This window comes from Ornithorhynchus anatinus, chromosome 13 (genome assembly GCF_004115215.2).
Source record: "Ornithorhynchus anatinus isolate Pmale09 chromosome 13, mOrnAna1.pri.v4, whole genome shotgun sequence".
NCBI lineage: Eukaryota > Metazoa > Chordata > Mammalia > Monotremata > Ornithorhynchidae > Ornithorhynchus > Ornithorhynchus anatinus.
The window spans coordinates 41,675,033-41,695,187 of NC_041740.1; the positions used below are offsets into that span (position 1 = coordinate 41,675,033).

Below are 20,155 nucleotides of genomic sequence, written 5' to 3' on the forward strand. Positions count from 1 at the left end.
TTTTAAACCGCGAGCCCCATATGGGATCCGTATCTACCCCAGCGCTCGGTACGGTGCTTGGCACGGGGCAGGCGCTTCACAGATGCAGTAGTCCAGTGCTCTGCACCTAGTAAGCGCTCAATAAATACTATTGATTGAATGAATGATGATAATAATTAATAAGAGAAGCTTTCGTCCCAGCCCATCGGCCGGAGAGGAGGCCGTCGGGGTCACCGAGTCCGGGAAAGTGCCCTCCCCGAGGGATTTTGGGGTTTCCTGCAACCCGGGCTCTCCTCACGGCCCCGGGCTCTGCCTCTCGCCCCCAGACCGATCCATCGGTGGTATTTATTGAGCACTTACTGCGTCCAGAGCACCGTACTGAGCACTTGGGAGAGTACAATACAGCAGCTGGCTGGCGCATTCCCCGCCCGCGTCGAGTTTAGAGGCTAGAAGGGGAGGCGGACGTTAATATAGATTCAAGGGGCCCCTCCCACTGGTTACCCCCCCTCCCCCGTGGTCCCCCCCCCCTCGCGGGCCTCCCCGGGTAACGGCCACCGGTGGGCTGTTGGAGGACGGGCCGGACCACCCGGCGCTCGACTGGAGGGGCCCAAAAAGGAGCTGGTCCTCCCCGCCTGAGGGACCCTAGATTTTTCCCCGTCTTTCTCTCGCGCGGGCTGGAGGGAAAGGGTCTCTCTCTTACTGCTGGGTTTTGGGGTCCCGAGTCGTGGGTTACCCCTCCCTCCCCCCCCCCCACGACCAGACCCTAATGGCTCGGTCCTCCCCCCCCCACCCCCCCCATTTTCGCCCCCTCTCCCCCCTCCCCAGCCCATCCAGCCGCTCTGGGGACCAGGTGCGACTCAGTGAGGGCTCATCCCGCCGGCCGAGCCGTTCCCGCCCCGGGCCAGGCTCTCCCCCTCATCCCCCAACCCCCCCGGGCCTCCCGAGGGGGGCTCGCCCCTTGGCCCCCGTAACGCGGCGCTGCCGGGCAGCCACCTCAACTCGCCCTGCGAGGCGGGAAGCGAGAGCAGGTGGGCTCCTCCCCGTTGGTCTTTTGAAGACGCCGGGGCCCAGAAAGGTTAAGCGACTTCTCTGAGGTCACCCAGCAGGCCAGGGCGGAGCTGGGACGAGGGCCCGGTCGTCCCACGCTGTGCCCGCTGAATTTCGCCTCCGCCAGACCCTGTTCCTTGCCAGGCAGACATACTCACTGAGGTCTAGGCCCCCCACCCCGGGCCGGCCCCGTCTCCCCTCCCCCCTCCAGAATGGGTTTCCCGCAGGCTTCCAGGGTGGGGGGCCACTTGGCTGACCGCAGCCTACTTCCTCCGAACAGCCGGTGCCCGCCTCTCCTGCGGTCGGATCCGGAAAGGTGGACCCTCTGGCAGCCGGAGAAGAGGCGGAAAGCTTGCCCGGTCTTCCGGGCCGAGTGGCCTGAACCCCATTCCGGTACCGGGTGTGAGAGCGTGCGGGTGGGGAGGATGTTCGTCGAGACAGGCTGAATGGAGCCGGAGCCTGAAGCCCCCCCCCCCCCCCCGGCTTTCCTACCTGGACCAAGCCCCGCGGGCCCGTTCTCTTGGACCGGACGGGGAGAAGGGGGGTGGGGGGGGCCCCGAAGTAACCGATCGATCTCACCGTCAGCGGTATTTATTGAGCCCTTTCTGGCAGAGCGCTGTACTGCAAATGCTTGGGAGACTACGGTACAAAAGAATTGGTAGACACCCACACCCACACACACACCCGCCGCCCTCCAAGAGCTCACCGGGGCGTAGGGGGTCGGGGCAACCGCCCCATTCGCCCTGCCCCCCTGTAGTAATCGGAGTCATAGTGGTAATGGTACTTCACTCGTGAGCGCTCACTGGGCGCGGGGCGCCGTCCCGAGCTACTGGGAGAGTCCAACAGACGGCCGGGACTCGGTCCCCGGCCGCGGAGAGCCGGCTCCGTTCATCGCATCTCTCTCGTTCTCCGCCTCTAGATCCGCGATGGGCGACTGCAAATGCATCTGCTGGTGCGCGGTGTGGTTCGTGGTGCTGCTTGTCTTGGCCTGGCCCGTCAGTCTCTTCCTGGCCCTCCTGTTCGGGGTCATAGCCCCCATCACCACCCTCCTGGCGCTCGACGACGTCAGCGAAGCCCTTCTAAAAGGAGCGAACCTGGGCCGAAAATGTGCCCTGAACGCCATCAACGGCAAACCTCTCTTCTAAGGCCTCCCTCCCTCCCGGCCTCCTGCCGGCCCCTGGACTCCCTCCCACCCCGACTCTGCCTTCAGCCCCACCGCCCTGTCGCCGGACGGACATTCTCGGGACAGACGACTTAGTTATCTCAGACAACTATCTTCCATTCGCGAAGGGGGAGGGTCCCGGGCTCCCGGCGAGGTCAGCGGCCGGACTCGCTGCGGGCCGGCAGCCGGGGCACTCCCCGTGCCAGCCTGGCTCTCAGACCCCAGCAGAATGCAGACGGCGCCTTCCTCCCGAAATAAAACTCTGTGTGTGCGCGTGTGTGAGTGAGTGATCACGCGTGGGTACGTGTGGGTCGCGAAGCCCAGGCAGACCGTCTGGCCGGGGGTGCCAACAAGCCCCACCTAATAAAGACCCAGCTTTCCCTCCAGTCCGCCGTCGGTTCCGTCTCGGTCCAGATGAAGCGAGAGGGCGGGATAACAATAATGGCAACGATAACCGGGGTATTCGTTAAATGCTTACTAGGTGCCGAGCACTGTACTAAGCGCTGAGGCAGATAGAAGATGATCTGATTGGACAAAATCCCAAATGGGCCTCAGGGGGCTTCCCCCACCGCCCCCCACAACGGGGAGGGAGACCGGATAGCGTATCCCCAGTGCTCAGATGAGGAAACCGAGGCGTAGAGTAGTGAAGCGACTTGCGCAGGGCCACACAGCACCCAGGCGGCGGAGGTGGGATTAGAACTCGGGTGTCCTGACTCCCAGGCCCGGGCTCTTTCCGCTAGACCCCGTGTTTTCAGGAGCCGGAGCTTGGCCGGGCCTGGCCCCTCTCTTCGGGTCCATGATTCATTTTGCGGGAGCCCGTGGGGGTTCATCTCCCACTGCCCCCGGGGCCTGGGGGAGGGGCACGGTGGAGGTAAAAGACACCATCCCTGCCCTCGAGGAGCTGCGCCTCCAACCGGGGAGGCAGGCACCGAGCGGTTTACAGGGGAAATGGGGAGGTGGATGGCTGAGGAAGCAAGGCAAGATTTTCCTCCCGTTTTCCACGGGGGAGAATCCGTGGGCGGAGGCCGGGGCCGGGCGGGGGGTGTGGGCTGGAGCGGGGATGATGGCGGAGAAGGCCGGTGCCAGAAGAGCCCGGCCCGCCAATCCCAGGCCCCGACACGTTGGCCGGTGACATCTGGGGCGGAGGGGGAGGGCCCGGCCCCCCGAGACCCCGGCCCCGATTGGATGGAACCGGGAGATTTCACGCCGGGGCGCAGTAATAGCTTCCCCTCCCTCGATTCATGCAAATCTTCCTAGGAATCGGCCTTTGTCTGGAGAGATGGCAAGTGGCTCCTTGCTGGGTGAGGCCTCCCCGGAGACAAAGCAGTCTTCTGTGACGCCGAGCCGCTGCCGCCCAGATGGGAGCCGGAGGGGCAGTCCGGCGCCCATCACAGAAATGACAATAACCAGCATAATAATTATGGTATTTGTTAAGCGCTTACTATGTGTCAGGCACTACGCTAAGGGCTGGAGGCACCGTACTACGCATCCAAACGGCCGCTCCTGGCCCCCGGGACAGAGGTCGTTTTCCTTGCCTTCCACCGTGGGCCCAGGCCTGCTTTGGGCCCTGAGGAGCCAGGCAGGGGAGGGAAAGGCCTAGAGCCCCTTCCCCCCACCCCCCCCGCCACCCCATCTCTTGATCGGTCCCTCAAAAACGCCCTCCTAGGTCAGCCCCGGCCGGGACTCTGACTCCAGCAGAGCCACCAGGACCCCCGGAGAAACCATGTGCCGGGCGCCCTCCTAGACACCTACCCTCGCGTTTGGAGATGGGGTCATACCTTCTCGACCTTCTCAACCTTCTCAACTCTTTACACTGTGACCGAGCGAGGATCATCCAACACCCCCGACTCTCCCCTCTCCATCCTTGACTCTCCCCCAGTGACCCAGGATGGTCCATCCAACTCCCCCGACTCTCCCCTCTTCATCCCCGACTCTCAGTCCAGTGAGTCAGCCAGGCTGCTTGGCAGGAAGCCCCCGATCTCACAAAGCCAACAGACTAAATATGCCATACGAGCCCCCCACGGGGCAGAAACGCCTTCCGCCCCCGGTTTTGGGCCCCCACTCTCACAGAACCCGAGCAGAGTGGAGCCGAGTGCTTAGGGGAGGGGAAGGAGGGGCTGGGAGACCCAGCCCAGGAGCGGAGGGGCAGGAACGGTGATGTGGGCACCACCGTGGAGTAGTGGGTGAAGATGGACAAGTTAGTGAGGGGCAGGGAGCCGAGGCAGCAGATCTGGGGGTCTTCTGGTGGAGTCCCGTGTTGGAGAGTTCGAACCCCTTTTCCCAGTTCCCTTCAGCTTCTTCATCCCTGCAGCAGTCACGGCAGCCACAGTAGCCACAGGCCACCCGCGTGGCGGGGCCAGGGACCAGACTGTCTGCCGGGAAGATGAGGGAAATTTCCCGAAGCCGAGCGGCTGTTCCCGGATCCGCCTCGGAGACGACGTTGGGAACCCACGCTCTCTGGGGCCGAGTCGCCCGTGGCTTTTTGCTTTTGACCTCTGCGGCTCTTTCCTGGACAAGCCACGTGCCCGAGGCGAGCTCCCCAAAAGTCAGGCCGCCCGGGGCCAGTGGCCACACTTTCCAAAGCCAAAGGCGCCCTGGCTCCCGTAGTGGCCGGGAACCTTCAAAAGGCTGGGGCTGGGGGCTGCCGGGACCCTCCCCCCTTCCACTTCCCCCCCTTCCTCACTCCCGATGTGCGCAGAGCCCTGCTCTGACTGCCTGCTGTGTGCAGACCGTTGCTCTAGGTGATAGGGAAGATATTAAAATAGGTCACCGTCCCTGCCTGCGAGGAGCTTCTAGTCTAAGGGGAAGGCAAGCAGACGCAAGGTAGTCAAACGGAGGTCGGGAAGGTCAGGCAGGGCGGGGGCAGCACGTCAGAGCTGGAGAAGCGAGATGGGCGTCAGACTCATTCATTCATTCAATAGTATGTATTGAGCGCTTGCTATGTGCAGAGCACTGTACCAAGCGCTTGGAATGTACAAGTCAAGACTCCATTCCAGGCCTCTCGGGGTGGGGAACTGCTGGTCTCTTGCCACACACCCCCCGGCCCTCCCGGCCCAAACGGGACCCAACTCCGCCACGCCAGGGAAAAAAAACTTCCTTGGGCACAGATCGAAGCGAAGCGGGGGTCCCTCGATGGACTTTGGCCGAAGAAGGCCCAGGGGTACCGGGGCGGGGGGCAGCGCCGCCGGACTGATGAGGGACAGCGCCAGGATTCCCAGGGAAGCGGGGGAGGGGGGACTGGGGGGGACGGGGGACTGTGTCTGTCTATCTCTTTGTCTCTTTGTCCGCCGGTGGGCGACCCGACTGCTTTATATGGCCTGTCCAGCCCCCGCCAGGCCGCGAGACTCGCCACTGCCGTTTTTAGGCCTGCGTTTTGAAAGAAAACAACAGCTGAACGGGAAACGAGAATCCCCTCCTCAGGGCCAGTTTTCCGAGTGAGCGAGGTGGAGGTGGGGGTCGGCCGGGGGGAGGGAGGGGCAGGGCGGGGCAGGGCGGGGCGGCATCGCGGGCAGGTTCCGCTCCGGGCCCCGAGTTGGGCTTCCCGGGGTTCCGGGGATCCAGGCCCCGCGGAGTGCGAGGCCCGTGCGGCACAAGGACCGTGTCTGACCTGACGATTTTGTAGCTTCCCCAGCGCTCGGTACGGTGCTTGGCACACAGTGAGCGCTTAGGAAATCCCGTGATTCTCATCCGGGCTCCACGCTCCAGGCTCCGTGGGTCCGCGGATCCAGGCTCCAGCTGCGGGCACGGGAGGGGCCGGGCGGGCTGCGCCCTCGGATTCCCGCCAGGGCGGGAGCGTGGACAGCGAGGCAACAAGTGGGCATTCCGGAAAACTCCCAAAATAGAGGCTGGGCCCAAGGCTCCCGGGACGTGGGGGTGGGAGGAGGGAGGGAGGGATGGGGGCAGGGGTCCGGGCGGCGGGGTCCCCGCCGGGACCACGGCAGCCCCGACCGACAGCAGTCGTCAGTCAGGGGGATGGGACCGGCCCAAGGCGCGAGGCCCCGGGCCTGGAAGCGGTGACGCCTGGACGCAAGCGGCGCCTCTTGGCGCCACGTAGCTACGGAGCGGTAGTCGGAAAGCTGAAGGCGTTTAGCCAGGGCTAGGGAGGTAGTAATGGGTAGACCCAGGTAGGGAGACCGTGTAGACACAGGCGCGCGGATGGACACGTGGACACGTGGAGACGAGGAACTGTGGGGCCTGAATTCCGGGGTCATTTTCTGGCCCGCCGACAGAATCGGCCCCGGTCGTCGCCCCCACCCCCCCGCCTCCACCTCCTTCCCGGGGAGGGGATGGGCAGAGTGGAGAGGAGGGGCGGGGGAGGGCGTCAGGGCCTCCACGTTCTGAGGAGGCCGAGAGCCTCTGGGGTCGGGGGCGACGCCCAGCCTTGGCCTAGAGAAGGGCTGGCCTTGCCCCAAGAGCCCCCTTCTCCATCCTCCCAACCCCAGCCGGCGCCGCCCCACCGTCCGGGGGCCCGGATCCGGGCCTGCAAGGGGGCCCGGCCTCGGTGGTCCCCCGGGGAAGACCGGGGGGAGGGGACTGTCCGGACGGCGGCGACGCGCACGGGGTGACCCGGTCGTCTCCCTCCAGCTGTCCCCGCCGAGGGCCGGCTCCGGGCCGGGGGAGGGCAGGCGGCAACGGAGGAGGAGGACGACGATGAGGAAGAGGACGGACATCTGTCCTGCGGCCGAGCTGCACGTGGGGGCGGGGGGCGGGGGAGGGCGGCTGGAGAGGAATTCCTCAGGGCCTATCAGTCCTCGCCGCCATGGAAATAGCACGACACCTCCGAACGGAGGGACAGCTGAGATAGCGTGGGCCCCTAATCTCTGGGGCCGGGCTGGGGGGCAGGGCCGAGCCCCCGCCCCGCTGCCTGGCGGAGACCTCCGGACCCGCCTCCGTCTCGCTGCCTGGTCCCCCCCACCCCCCCGCCCCGCTATCCGGGACCGCAGGTTGGGGGACGGAGGGAGCAGGGCAGAGTAGACCCGGGAGGGGAGGCCTGAGGGATGCGGGGCAGAGGATCTCGCAGGTCTCCACGCCAACGCCACACATCAGGCCCTGTCCCAGCGCGCGCACACACACACAAGCACACACAGAATCCCTCTCCCTCTCTCTCCCTTCCCCTCCCCTTCCCGGGTGCCAGGTCCAGGCCTGCATCCGCAAGTGGCAGAGCGGAGTCGCCGCACCGTGGGCAGCCTGGTACCCCCTTTCCTCTTTGCCCCTCGCCGCCCCCACCCCTCCCCCACGATGGGGCATCACCACCGAGGGTTCAAGGCACAGACCCAGGCGCCCCGCCTCCCCACCCGCGATGGAAAGTCGGGTGAGAAGAAAGCCACCCCTCCTTCCCCGGGCACAGCCCCGGCTAACCCTCCCCGACGTCGCCGGGCCACCGGGGTTCGGCCCTAATGACCGCAGAAGGTGGACGGGCCCTCGGCCGTCGTTGGCACCCGGCAGGTGAGGCGCGCCAGTTCCCCACACTTCCCCGCCCACCAACATTTCAGCTCCAGGGCGACGCCCCTCGCCGGCCCGGTTTGGCCCCCGGTGGGAGAGAGGCCTGTGCGGTTGGTCCCCCGCCCCCCCCGCCCCCAATCTCATCTGGCCCCCCCCCCCCCCGGGGTCGGCTCCATGCAAGGCCCGGCTGCCCCTCCGTGCCGCGCAGGCGACCAAATAAGGACAAGGCGGCCGCGCCGTCCCAGCCGGCCCCGTCCATCAGCGCGCTATAAAGAGGGGTCGCCGCGCCCTCGGGTCCCACAGCCCCTCTGCCCGGGACCAGCACCGCCGGTGAGTCTTCCCCGCCCCCGCGGCGCTGCCGGCTCCTCTCTGCCACCTCCTCCTCCTCCTCCTCCTCCTCCTCCTCCTGCCCCTTCTCCTCTTCCTCCTCTCCCCTCCGCACCTCGGGGCCGTCGCGGGGGGCTCGCCGCTTGGCTCCCGGGGAGGCGCAGCCGGACAGGAGGGTCGGAGAGGGCTCCGGAGGATGCTCCTCCAAGTCTCCGGCCCCTTGGGAGGCCGGCGGGGAGCCTCTCCCCATCACTGCGGCCCCGCCCGGGGAAGGAGCTCCGGCTTGTGGGGAGGCAGAGGCTGGGACGGGCCCGGGAGCGAAGGGTTAACGGAGATGCCGAAGGGGGAAGGGAGTCTTGGCGGGGGGGACCTGCCTGGGGCCCGGAGAGGGGAAGGGAGAAGGCCGGGGGGGGGGGGGGCGGTGAGGAGGAGGGGCGGCCCCTGACCCCTGACCTCTCGGGCCCTCAGACCCCCGAGACGAGATGTGCGACGACGAAGAGACAACGGCGCTGGTGTGCGACAATGGCTCCGGGCTGGTGAAGGCGGGCTTCGCGGGGGACGATGCGCCGCGGGCCGTCTTTCCCTCCATCGTCGGCCGACCCCGACACCAGGTACGATCCCGGCCCCGCTGCCCGCTGCCCCCTCCCTGGGTCAGCCCCCGCGCCTCTCCTGGCAAATAGGAAGCTCCCCCCGGGCGCCCCCAGTGCGCATATACCTTCGCTCACACGCAGGCGGATTCACAGACACTCACACCCGCGTACACGTAAACACACACACACGCAAACACACCGAGACCGTTCCACTCCCTAGATAAACCCATCCGGCTGGCGCCACGAGGAGTGCTCCGCGATGGGCCGTGCTGGGGAAGAGTCAAGGGGGTGAGAAAGTCTGGGCTGGGTCGCCGGGGGAGAGCCGGGGATGGAGAGGGGAGAGTCAGGAGCTTTGGATGGTCCGTGAAAGGGGACAGTCGGGGGTGTTGGACGGTTTGCGCTTGATCGCTGAGGACCGTCGGGGATGGAGAGGGGAGAGTCAGGATTTGAAAGAGGGAGAGTCAGAGGTTTTGGATGGTCGGTGCTGGATCACTGGGGGAGAGTCGGGGATGGAGAAGGGAAAGTCGGTGATGTTGAATGGTCTGCGGCGGATCGGTGGGGGGAGAGTCAGGGACGGAGAGAGGAGAGTCCGGGATGTTGAGTGGTTCGTGCCGGGTCACTGGAGGAGAGTCAGGGACGGAGAGGAGAGTCCGGGATGTTGAATGGTTCGTGCCGGGTCACTGGAGGAGAGTCAGGGACGGAGAGGAGAGTCAGGGGTGTTGCACTGTCCAACTCAAACCACAAAACTGGGGTTCCTGGAGGGCAGCGTGGACACAGTTCCTTCAAGCATCCCGGCACCGTTGCCTTAGACACGGGGGGCCGTGGGGCCGACCCGGGGGGGGGGGTCCCTCAGACTCACCTCAGGGACCCTCCGCTGGGGCATTACCCGAGGGTTGGGTGTCGAGGCCAGGGGGACCTCCGGCCCCCGGGTGACCGACTCCCCCCCGGCCCCACAGGGCGTCATGGTGGGCATGGGCCAGAAAGACTCGTACGTGGGCGACGAGGCGCAGAGCAAGCGGGGCATCCTGACGCTGAAGTACCCCATCGAGCACGGCATCATCACCAACTGGGACGACATGGAGAAGATCTGGCACCACACCTTCTACAACGAGCTGCGCGTGGCCCCCGAGGAGCACCCCACCCTGCTCACCGAGGCCCCGCTCAACCCCAAAGCCAACCGCGAGAAGATGACCCAGATCATGTTCGAGACCTTCAACGTCCCCGCCATGTACGTGGCCATCCAGGCCGTGCTGTCCCTCTACGCCTCCGGCCGCACCACCGGTGAGTGACCGGGCCGGGCCGGGCCGGGCCTGGATGGTGGTGGGGAAGGGGGGGGAACCTATGACCGATGTAGCCCTTCCTTCGCCTGGTGGCCGGGGGACCAATTATCATCCGGTGATAATAATAATAATGATGATGATGATAGCATTTGTTAAGCGCTTACTATGGGCCAAGCACTGTTCTAAGCGCTGGGGTAGATACAAGGCTATCGGGTTGCCCCACGGGGGATCTGACAGTCTTAATCCCCATTTTACAGATGAGGTAACTGAGGCACCGAGAAGTTAAGTGACTTGTCCAAAGTCACACAGCTGACAAGTGGCGGAGTTGGAATTAGAACCCACGACCTCCGACTCCCAAGCCCGCGCTCTTTCTGCTAAGCCACGCCACTTCTTGGGAGGGACAAGCGACCCCAGGTTCCAGCATGACTTACTGCCAAGAACACTGGTCTGGGAGTCCGGAGACGTGGGTCCTGATCCCCGTTCTGCTACTTGCCTGCTGGGTGACCCTGGTCGAGTCATCTCTTTGCAATTTTCTCATCCGTAAAATGGGGATTCACTACCTGCTCTCCCTCCCACTTAGACTGTAAGCCCCATGTGGGACAGGGACTGTGTCCACCAAGGCTATCGTATCTACTCCAGCATTTAGCACAGTCCTTGACACAGAATAGGCATTTAGCAAATAGCAGTAATGCTGGCTCTGCCACCGGTCAGCTGTGTGACCTTGGGCAAGTCACTTAACTTCTCTGTGCCTCAGTTACCTCATCTGTAAACTGGGGGTGAAGACTGTGAGCCCCACAGGGGACAACCTGATGACCTCGTATCTACCCCAGCGCTTAGAACATTGCGGTACATAGCAAGCGCTTAACAAATACATCATCATTATTATTATCAGTGGTATTCCAGCTGTGGGAGCAATGGAGATGGTACCCTCAGGGTTCCCAGCTGAGGTGGTCGGGACAGATGTAGCCCAGCTCTGCCCCATCCCCACCCCTTCCCAACCCTCCCTCCGGAGGGGCAACGGGCGAACATGCCCCTGTGCCCTTCTGAAAAGACGAGGAAGGTCCCCCCGCCCCCGACTGGCCCTAATTTAGGGTGGTATTTCTCATACATAGCCAGGAGATTTTTAGCTCAAAAATAGGTGACAGCAGTGACAGGATTGTTGAGGTGTAGAGAACAGATTAACCCGAGAAATAAGCCCAGTCACCCGATGCCTCAAACGTCTGCCGGCGGCTCGCTTCGAGGGGAGAAACCTCTCTCCTCTAACTTCTCCAATTCCACAGTTGGGAAAGGTGGGAACCGTGGAGCTTTCCTTCACCATCGTCCTTTCCTGAAGGGTATCCAGATCTCGGCAGCGTCCGGATCAGATTTATAGGCGAGGGTCCGTGCTGGGTCACTGGAGAAGAATCGGGGATGGAGAGGAGGAGCGTGAGGGCTGCTGGACGGTCCGTGCAGGGGAGAGTCAGCGTTGGATAATTCGTCCTAGGTCACTGGGGGAGAGTCAGAGATGGAGAGGGGAGAGTCAGTGGTGTTGGACGGTCCTTGCCGGTCACTGGGGAAGAGTCGGGAGGGTAGGATAGCCTGTGTCGGGTCACCGGGGGTGGAGAGCGGAGAGTCAGGGGTATCGGATGGTCCGTGCTGGGTCGATGGGAAGAATCGGGAACGGAGAGGGGAGAACCAGCGGTTGGCCCGATCCGTCTCTAACCGGGAAGGTGGGTGTCCAGAAGGGCAAACAACACGCGTTCCTCGAGCTCCCTGGTGGCCCTTTCAGGGCCAAAGCCTGGACTGGACAGACTTGGAGGCTGGGAGCTAGGGCTTGGGGGACGGGGGCGTGGGGGACTTGTCACTAACCAGGACCCCCGACCCTGCCAGCTCTGGGGGCGCCAGCTTCCCGGGAAAGCCTCCGGGCGGGGGGCGAGGCGGGGCCAGGGGGTCGACCGGGCCGGGGGCGAGTCACGCCTTCCGGCTCCCCCGGCCCCGCAGGCATCGTCCTTGACTCCGGGGACGGCGTGACCCACAACGTGCCCATCTACGAGGGCTACGCGCTGCCCCACGCCATCATGCGGCTGGACCTGGCCGGCCGCGACCTGACCGACTACCTCATGAAGATCCTCACCGAGCGCGGCTACTCCTTCGTCACCACCGGTCAGTGCCGTCCGTCCGTCCGTCCGTCCCCCCGGGCGCGGCCTCGTCCGCCCGCCCGGCCCCGGCCCCGCGTGAGCCCCCGACGTCCTCCCTCCGGCCGGCCCGGCCCTGACCCGCTGCCCCCCACCCCGCAGCCGAGCGGGAGATCGTGCGGGACATCAAGGAGAAGCTGTGCTACGTGGCCCTGGACTTCGAGAACGAGATGGCCACCGCGGCCTCCTCCTCCTCCCTGGAGAAGAGCTACGAGCTGCCCGACGGCCAGGTCATCACCATCGGCAACGAGCGCTTCCGCTGCCCCGAGACCCTGTTCCAGCCGTCTTTCATCGGTGAGTCCCGCCCCTCCAACCCCCGACCCCGGGCCCGGCCGCCCTTCGGCGGGGAGACCCCCCCCCTCCCACTTCCTCCCGTCCAGGCCGTCAGTCCTTCATCGGAGAGCCCCTCCAACTCCTCCCCTTCCCCCGTCTCAGCAGTCTTTTATCCCTGAGCCCTCTCCCGCATCCCCGAGGGGATGCTCCATCGCCCCCACTTCCCGACGACCTCCATATGGCCCCCCATCCCCGGCCCGCGGCAGCCCCTCCCGAGGACTGTCAGAGCCCCCCAACCCCCTCCCCGGCCGCGCGGCGGAGCTGACCGGGGCGGGTGGGGCGGGTCTCCCCAGGGATGGAGTCGGCCGGCATCCACGAGACCACGTACAACAGCATCATGAAGTGCGACATCGACATCCGCAAGGACCTGTACGCCAACAACGTGCTGTCCGGGGGCACCACCATGTACCCCGGCATCGCCGACCGCATGCAGAAGGAGATCACGGCGCTGGCTCCCAGCACCATGAAGATCAAGGTAGGGGCCTCGGCCGCCCCCCGGGGCGGGGAATAGGGGGTCTTTCCTAGAGTATGGGCTCGTTGGGCAGACAGGGGACCTCCTCCCCCCGACCCTCCCCTCCCGGGAGAGGAATCTAGACTCTGGGTGGCCTTCGTCCTCTGGACAAGGGTCATCTCCTGAGGTCCCCGTTGGACCCTAGGTTCCTCGAGGGCAGGGACCACGTCTTCGTTTCTGCCGTATGCTCCCAGACCTCTGGTACAGCGATCAGCACATAGTAGGTGCCCAGGATAGCACTCTGCACACAGTGGGTAGCCAATAAAATGCTCTGCAGAGTGCAGGCCTTCAGTTAATAAGCCACTGATGACCAAAAGCAAGAGAGAAGATTCTTCCCGTTCTATGGTTAGGAACCGGAGGCCCAGAAAGGTCAAGCGATAAACTCGTTGTCAGGCAGCAAGATGCCAGCAGAGCTGAGACCAAGACTGGATCTCCCATCCTCAATGCAGCTTTTTTTTTTTTTAAAAAAATGGTATTTCTTAAGCCCCGACTACGTACCAGACACTGTACTAAGCACTGAGGTAAATTCAAGGTAATCAAGTTGGACACAGTCCCTGTCCCACATGAGGTTCACAGTCTTAATCCCCGTTTTACAGATGAGGTAACCGAGGCACAGTGAAGTGACTTCCCGAGGTCATACACTAGACAAGTGACAGAGTCTGAATTAATAATAGTAATAATAATAATGTGTGCTATTTGTTAAGCGCTTACTATGTGCCAAGCACTGTTCTGAGAGCTGGGGAAGATCATCAGGTTGGATACAGTCCTCGCCCTCATGGGGCTCACAGTCTTGATCCTCATTTTACAGATGAAGTAACTGAGGCCCAGAGAAGTTAAGTGATTTGCCCAAGGTCACACGGTAGTCATGTGACAGAGCCGGGATTAGAGCCCACGACCTCTGACGCCCAGGAGGCCTGTGCTCTTTCCGCTAGGCCATGCTGTTGCTCTTGAACCCAGATCCTCTGAATCCCAGACTCGCGTTCTAACCATTAGACCCCCCAGACCTCTTAGTGGAAACCGGGCAGGGAGGGATGGTTCCCGAGGGAATGTTTGCGGGGGAAGGGGGATGGGGGGAGGGTCGGGCTGGCCAGGACCCCCGTGGCCCGTTGCCCGGGCGGCAGCTGACGGGATGGCGGGTCCCGCCTCCGCTTCCGCAGATCATCGCGCCCCCGGAGCGCAAGTACTCGGTGTGGATCGGCGGCTCCATCCTGGCCTCGCTGTCCACCTTCCAGCAGATGTGGATCAGCAAGCAGGAGTACGACGAGGCGGGACCCTCCATCGTCCACCGCAAGTGCTTCTAACCTGGCCCCGGCCCCCCCCCCCCCGGCAAGCCTCTCAGTCCTTGTACAGTTTGTTTACTCCCACGGGCCGTTTCTCGTGCTTTGGATATTTATTGCTTTCTAAATAAACAAGACCCAGGGCGGACTGGGGGCTGCCAACTTCCCGTGGCTGGCGGGGAGTTCCTGGGGCGGGGCCGGGACCGTTCCTAGGGGGGCATCAGTGGGGACGTGGGGGGAGGAAGCAGCAGACCAGCGGTTGGAGAGTGAATTCGCAGCAACCGCAGACCCAGTTTGGGATTAGAAGCTCAGAACCCCTGGTCGTAGATAATCAAGCCCCTCAGTCCCTGAGCGCCATCCCCTTCCCCCACCCCCCCCACACACACAGAGACCACCACGGAGGGAGTCCCACGGTTCGTCCGGTCCACGATTTTGTCTCCGATTGAGGCACCGAGAGACTTGCAGAAACCGTGTACTGGTCACACCTCCTGAACACCCGTCCTCAAGACTTCAGAAGGCCATCAGACGCCTCTGACTCTCCCCTCTCCATCCCTGACTCTCCCCCCCTCAGTGATCGAGCCCGGATGACCCAACCCCCCGATTCTCCCCGCTCCATCCCTGACTCTCCCCCTAAGTGACCAAGCACGGATCACCCAAGGGCCCTCACTGTCCCCTCTCCATCCCTGACTATCCCCCAGTGACCCAGCCCGGCAGACCCTCCAACACCTCTGAATCTCCAAACCGTCCAACACCCCTGAGTCTTCCCTCTCCATCCCCGGCTCTCCCGCAGTGGCCCGACAAGGACACCCCTCTGAGGATCAGTTCGGACTTCGGCAGATGAGTTTCGCTAGCTTGAGGCTGTGACCAGCTACTTTCTAGGGAGCAGAAAGAAGGAAGGAGGAAGGTGGCTTTGGGGGAGGGGTTTATAAGTTCAAAGTTGCCTTCGGGGGGGGGGGGGGGAGCATTAACCGAAGTCACTGAAGCGATCTCTGCTTAGGGTCTAATCGGGGAGACAAAAAGACATGATATATAATAGTTCAGAGGAAGAAACTAATCGGACCAATGAACAGACCCCTACATCAAGGTGGGGGTTAATCAAGACAGACTTCCTGGAGGAGGAGACTTTTTAAAGAGGACTTAGAGGGAGGGCAGGGGACATGGGGTACACCTGACGGAGGGGACGTCGAGGGCACCGGAGCCGCACCGGTGGGGATAGAGGTACACGGCCGGCGTCGGGGGAGGGCCTGTCGGGGGGTTGTTCCCTTCCGGAGAGCGTTGCAGCCCCAGCCCAGCCCCAGCCTTGTCTTCTCTCCAGAGGTCCCTCCCCTGAAAGGACTTTCAGGATTTCGCCAGTGTCCAGCCCCTGGGTGGACAGAGGGCTCCCAGTCCTACTGTGCAGGCAGGGGCACTGACCCTCGGGTGGGGGGACCCTAAGTAGGGTCTTTCTGGCCCATGATTTCATTCAATTCCATCCGATTTATTAAGCATGGTACCAAGCGCTTGGGTGGGTAGAAAATAACAACAGACGGACACATGCACATTCACATTCACACGAATGCCTCTTGGGGCTCGGCTGCCACGGATGGGGGGTCGGGAGGGGAGAGGCTCTGCCGGGCTCAGCACCCCCCACCCCCGCCCCCGGGCCCCCCGGCCCGGCGGTTATGTAAGGCCAGGAGAGACTTAACCTGCCACGCCGATAACAAGCCCGGTGACTTCCCCGGATGGGGCATGGACCGAATGGGGCAGGGTCATAGCTGGGTTTTTTTTTTAACGAAAGCCGAAAATCTGGTGCAACCCTTTGGTCCATCGCCCCAGGGACCTGGATAGCAGCCAGGGGACCGCCAGCGAACTGAGGTGGAAAGGGAAGCAATGCAGCCTAGGGGAAAGACCACAGGTCTGAGAGTCGGAAGACCTTTTTTTAATGGTGTCGTTAAGCACTTACTATGTGCCAGGCACTGTACTAAGTGCTGGGGCAGATACAAGATAATCGGGTTGGACACAGTCCACGCCCCACATGGGGCTCATAGTATTAATTCCCCTTTTACAGATGAGGTATATGAGGCACAGAGAAGTTCAAGGACTTGCCCGGTGTTACACAACTGACAAGTGGTGGAACTGGGGTTAGAACCCAGGTCCTTCTGACTCCAGGCCCATGCCCTACCCACTAGGCCGCGCCACTTCTCAGGATCTGGGTTCTAATCCCAGCTCTGTCACTTACCTGCTGTTTGACATTGGGCGAGTCAGTTAACTTCCCAGGGCCTCAGTTCCCTCATCTGCAAAATAGAGATTCGATACCTGTTCTCTGTCTCCTACTTAGACTGCGAGCCCCATGTGGGACCTGATTACCTTGTATCTACTCCAGCACTTACTTCAGTGCTCGGCACATAGTAAACACTTAACAAATACCACGGTTACGAATTACTATTAGTAGCATCGATAAGATAGACAATGAACCACTTCATCCGAACCCCTACCGGGTCACCCACCGCTCACACTCACACGACACACGACCCCCCTGTCCATACACCCCCACCACTCAAACTCACTGCTCACACACACACCCCTACGAACACACACACAAACACACACACCTGCATATACACACCCACCACTCTCTCCCTCTGCCGAGCCAGCCTGTTGGTAGTGGAGAAAGGGAGTCTGGTTCCCTGCGGTCGAAGGAGAAAGAGGAGGGATCGATGACTTGCGCACCTCCATACAAAATGGTGTATTGGGCCACACCGTCTTACTCCCACATACACCCGCATTCAAAGAAACGCACCTACACCCATATCTCCGTGCATAGCCGAGTGTACAGGCACCCTCACACACGTCTGGATTCCCCGTGTGCACGCACACAAACACACACACACACACTTCTGGGCACACACATATTCATATAATACTCTAGGTCCCTTTGTCCGGCCCGTGAAAACAGGGGAGGCTTACACGTACACACTCACAGACACGCACGCACACATGCCCACAAGTGACTTTGGGCACTTCTCTGTGCCTCGGTGACCTCATCTATAAAATGGGGATGAAGTCGTGGGACGACCTGATCGCCTTGTATGCCCCCCCCCCAGCGCTTAGAACAGTGCTTCGCCCATAGTAAGCGCTTAACAAATGCCATCCTCATTATCATTAGTATTATGCAGCCTTTCCTGCCCTTCCCCATTCAGTGCAGAGGGAGAGAGTTGGGCAGGGATGGTCTCTGTTGCCGAACTGTACATTCCGAGCTCTCAGTAGAGTGCTCTGCACACAGTAAGAGTTCAATAAATAAGATTGAATAAATAAATGGGGGGGGGGGGGGAAATCCAACCCCTCCGGCTTCTCTGGCCCCTCCCCGCCCCCTCCCCCATCCTCCTTTCCCGGGTCCCCGTCCCGCCCGGCCCCGGTGCCCTCCCGCAGGCGATGATCCCCGGACGGGAGGGCGGTGGGTCCGGAGGGGAAGGTCTTTCCCCCGCCCCCCGCCCGGTTCCCCGCCGTCCCCGCTCCGCCCGTCCCCGCTGACGCAGGAGGAGACTACTTAAAGGCCGCTTAGGGGCGGGCGGAGACACCAGATTCCCCGGGCTCCGCCGCGCCGCCGTCGCTTCCCGCCCTGCGCCCGCACCGGACCGCGCCGGAGACCCGCGGAAGGGGCACGGACCGGGAGCCGGGATCCCCCCCCTCCCCGCCCACCGCCGGCCGGCCCGCGGACCCCCCGGGACCAGCCGGCCGCCGCCCCTCTGGGACGGACCCCGGGCCCGGGACGAGGACGGGCCCGGCGCTGTCCCCACCCCTCACCCCCGGATGCCCAGCGATGGGAGAATGGACCATCCTGGAGAGGCTGCTGGAGGCGGCGGTGCAGCAGCACTCCACCATGATCGGGAGGTAAGGGGGCCAGGGGGCCAGGGGGCCGGGGGCCGGGGGCCGGGGGTCGGGGGTCGGGCCGAAGTAGACCTCGGCCGGGGCAAACCCCGCTCCGAACCGGCCCACGCACCCGGGCCTGGCCGGAATAGGACCGGAGACGGGCCGGGCCGGGCCGGGATTTAGGGGGCTGAGGTGGGGGCGGGCCAGGAGGCAGGAGGAAGGGAGGAGGAGCCCGGCGGTACTCGGACGGTGGGGACGAGCCCCGGGCAGGGTTTCACGTGCACTCGCCCGGACCCACAGATAACCCACACGGCCTCACACCCAGACCCGCAGCCGCACACTCAGAGACCCGACCCTCAGACGCCCACTGGCAGACGCACCGGGGCACCCCCAGAAGTACGTTCACACACAAACACGCAAACGACACCCGGCCCCGCCGGCTCGTCCCACTCAGCTCCTCCCTCCGACCCTCACACGCAGGCTCACACGCGTGGACTCCCACCCGCGCTTGCAGGCGCCGGCACCTCCACTCCGCTCCTCACCCAGAGATTCACACCCCCCGCTTACACGCGCTCGCCGTGGACTCCCCCCCACACTCACCCACGACGGCAAATCCGTTCAGATCCTCGCAGGCCCGCAGACGGGCCGCCGTTCGCCCCCAGAGCCTCCCTCGCACTTGGCCCCACGGACACGCTCGCGGGTTCATTCACTCATCCTTTCGATCGTATTTACTGAGCGCTCGGCGCGGGCGGAGCACCGTTACCCAGCGCTTGGAAAGTGCGATTCGGCAGTCGTCCTCGCCCCCGCGCGGCGCGGTTCAGTGGCAAGAGCCCGGGCTGGGGAGTCGGAGGTCCTGGGTTCTAATCCCGGCTCCGCCACCTGTGTCAGCTGCGTGACTCCGGCCAAGTCGCTTGACTTCTCGGTGCCTCGGTCGCCTCGTCTGTCAAATGGGGACGAGGAGCGGGGGGCCTCGCCCGATGACCCCCGTCTCTGCCCCAGCGCTCAGAAGGGCGCTCGGCCCGTAGTAAGCGCTTAAGGAACCCCGGCATTATCGCCTTTATCGCCCACCCACACGGAAGTCCCGGTTCCGCCGTTCACCCCGGGGGCCGGGGGCCGGGGGCGGAGCCCGGCGCCGGCGTTCAGCACCGGGCGGCCCCGGACAGGTGCCGGCCCGGTCCCGGGGGGGGGGGGGGGAGGGAACGGACGGCGGGCCCCGGGCCCGGGCCTTGACGTCTCCCGTCCCCCTCCTCGCCCCTCGGCCGGCCCGGCCCCAGGATCCTGCTGACGGTGGTGGTCATCTTCCGCATCCTGATCGTGGCCATCGTGGGCGAGACGGTGTACGATGACGAGCAGACCATGTTCGTGTGCAACACGCTGCAGCCGGGCTGCAACCAGGCCTGCTACGACCGCGCCTTCCCCATCTCGCACATCCGCTACTGGGTCTTCCAGATCATCCTGGTGTGCACGCCCAGCCTCTGCTTCATCACCTACTCGGTGCACCAGGCCGCCAAGCAGCGGGAGCGCCGCTGCTCCGCCGTCCTGCTGGCCCTGGAGCGGGAGCCCCCCGAGCCCGCCGGCCCCGCCGCCCCCGCCGCCGCCGACGGCAAGAAGCGGCCCGTGGTCAACGGCATCCTGCAGCCCGGGGCCCCCGACCCGCCGCCCGGGCCCGAGGCCAAGGAGCCGTCGGCCGTCGCCGCCCCCGGCCCGGCGGGTCCCCCGGGCCCCCGAGGCCTGCGCCCGCCCGGCCGGGCCAAGCTGCGTCGCCAGGAGGGCATCTCCCGCTTCTACGTCATCCAGGTGTTTTTCCGCAACGCCCTGGAGCTGGGCTTCCTCCTGGGCCAGTACCTGATGTACGGCTTCCGCGTGCCGCGCCTCTTCGAGTGCGACCGCTACCCCTGCATCAAGGAGGTGGAGTGCTACGTGTCCCGCCCCACCGAGAAGAGCGTCTTCCTGGTGTTCATGTTCGCCGTCAGCGGCGTCTGCGTCCTGCTCAACCTGGCCGAGCTCAACCACCTGGGCTGGCGGAAGATCCGGCTGGCCGTGCGGGGCGCCAGGGCCAAGCGCAAGTCCGTCTCCGACCTCCGCGCCCGGGACCTGCCCCGCCTCGGCCTGCCCGCCTTCGGCCGGACTCAGTCCAGCGACTCGGCTTACGTGTGACGGGGGAGGGGGACGGGGCCGCGGACC

General features: G+C 64.1%; 2 protein-coding genes and 1 long non-coding RNA gene across 5 annotated transcripts; all 3 read left to right on the forward strand.

Annotated features, from left to right (window-relative positions):
* The first annotated feature begins 544 nt into the window (after positions 1 to 544).
* Positions 545 to 2,574, forward strand: LOC120638750. Of its 3 annotated transcripts, none has more exons than XR_005660665.1 (3): positions 545 to 666; positions 1,307 to 1,419; positions 1,946 to 2,574. It is a non-coding gene; the product is annotated as an uncharacterized LOC120638750 (long non-coding RNA). The 3 variants fall into 3 exon arrangements; XR_005660666.1 differs by lacking the exon at positions 545 to 666 and adding an exon at positions 776 to 829; XR_005660664.1 differs by lacking the exon at positions 545 to 666 and adding an exon at positions 851 to 1,007.
* A 5,299-nt stretch (positions 2,575 to 7,873) lies between these two features.
* ACTC1 (actin alpha cardiac muscle 1) lies at positions 7,874 to 14,287 on the forward strand. Its single transcript, XM_029078444.1, has 7 exons — positions 7,874 to 7,960; positions 8,426 to 8,568; positions 9,504 to 9,828; positions 11,808 to 11,969; positions 12,104 to 12,295; positions 12,628 to 12,809; positions 14,003 to 14,287. Exons 2-7 carry the CDS (start codon positions 8,440 to 8,442, stop codon positions 14,144 to 14,146), a joined length of 1,134 nt encoding a protein of 377 aa, XP_028934277.1. The 5' UTR covers positions 7,874 to 7,960; positions 8,426 to 8,439; the 3' UTR covers positions 14,147 to 14,287.
* A 3,553-nt stretch (positions 14,288 to 17,840) lies between these two features.
* Positions 17,841 to 20,155, forward strand: GJD2 (gap junction protein delta 2). Its single transcript, XM_029078184.1, has 2 exons — positions 17,841 to 17,992; positions 19,246 to 20,155. Exons 1-2 carry the CDS (start codon positions 17,922 to 17,924, stop codon positions 20,126 to 20,128), a joined length of 954 nt encoding a protein of 317 aa, XP_028934017.1. The 5' UTR covers positions 17,841 to 17,921; the 3' UTR covers positions 20,129 to 20,155.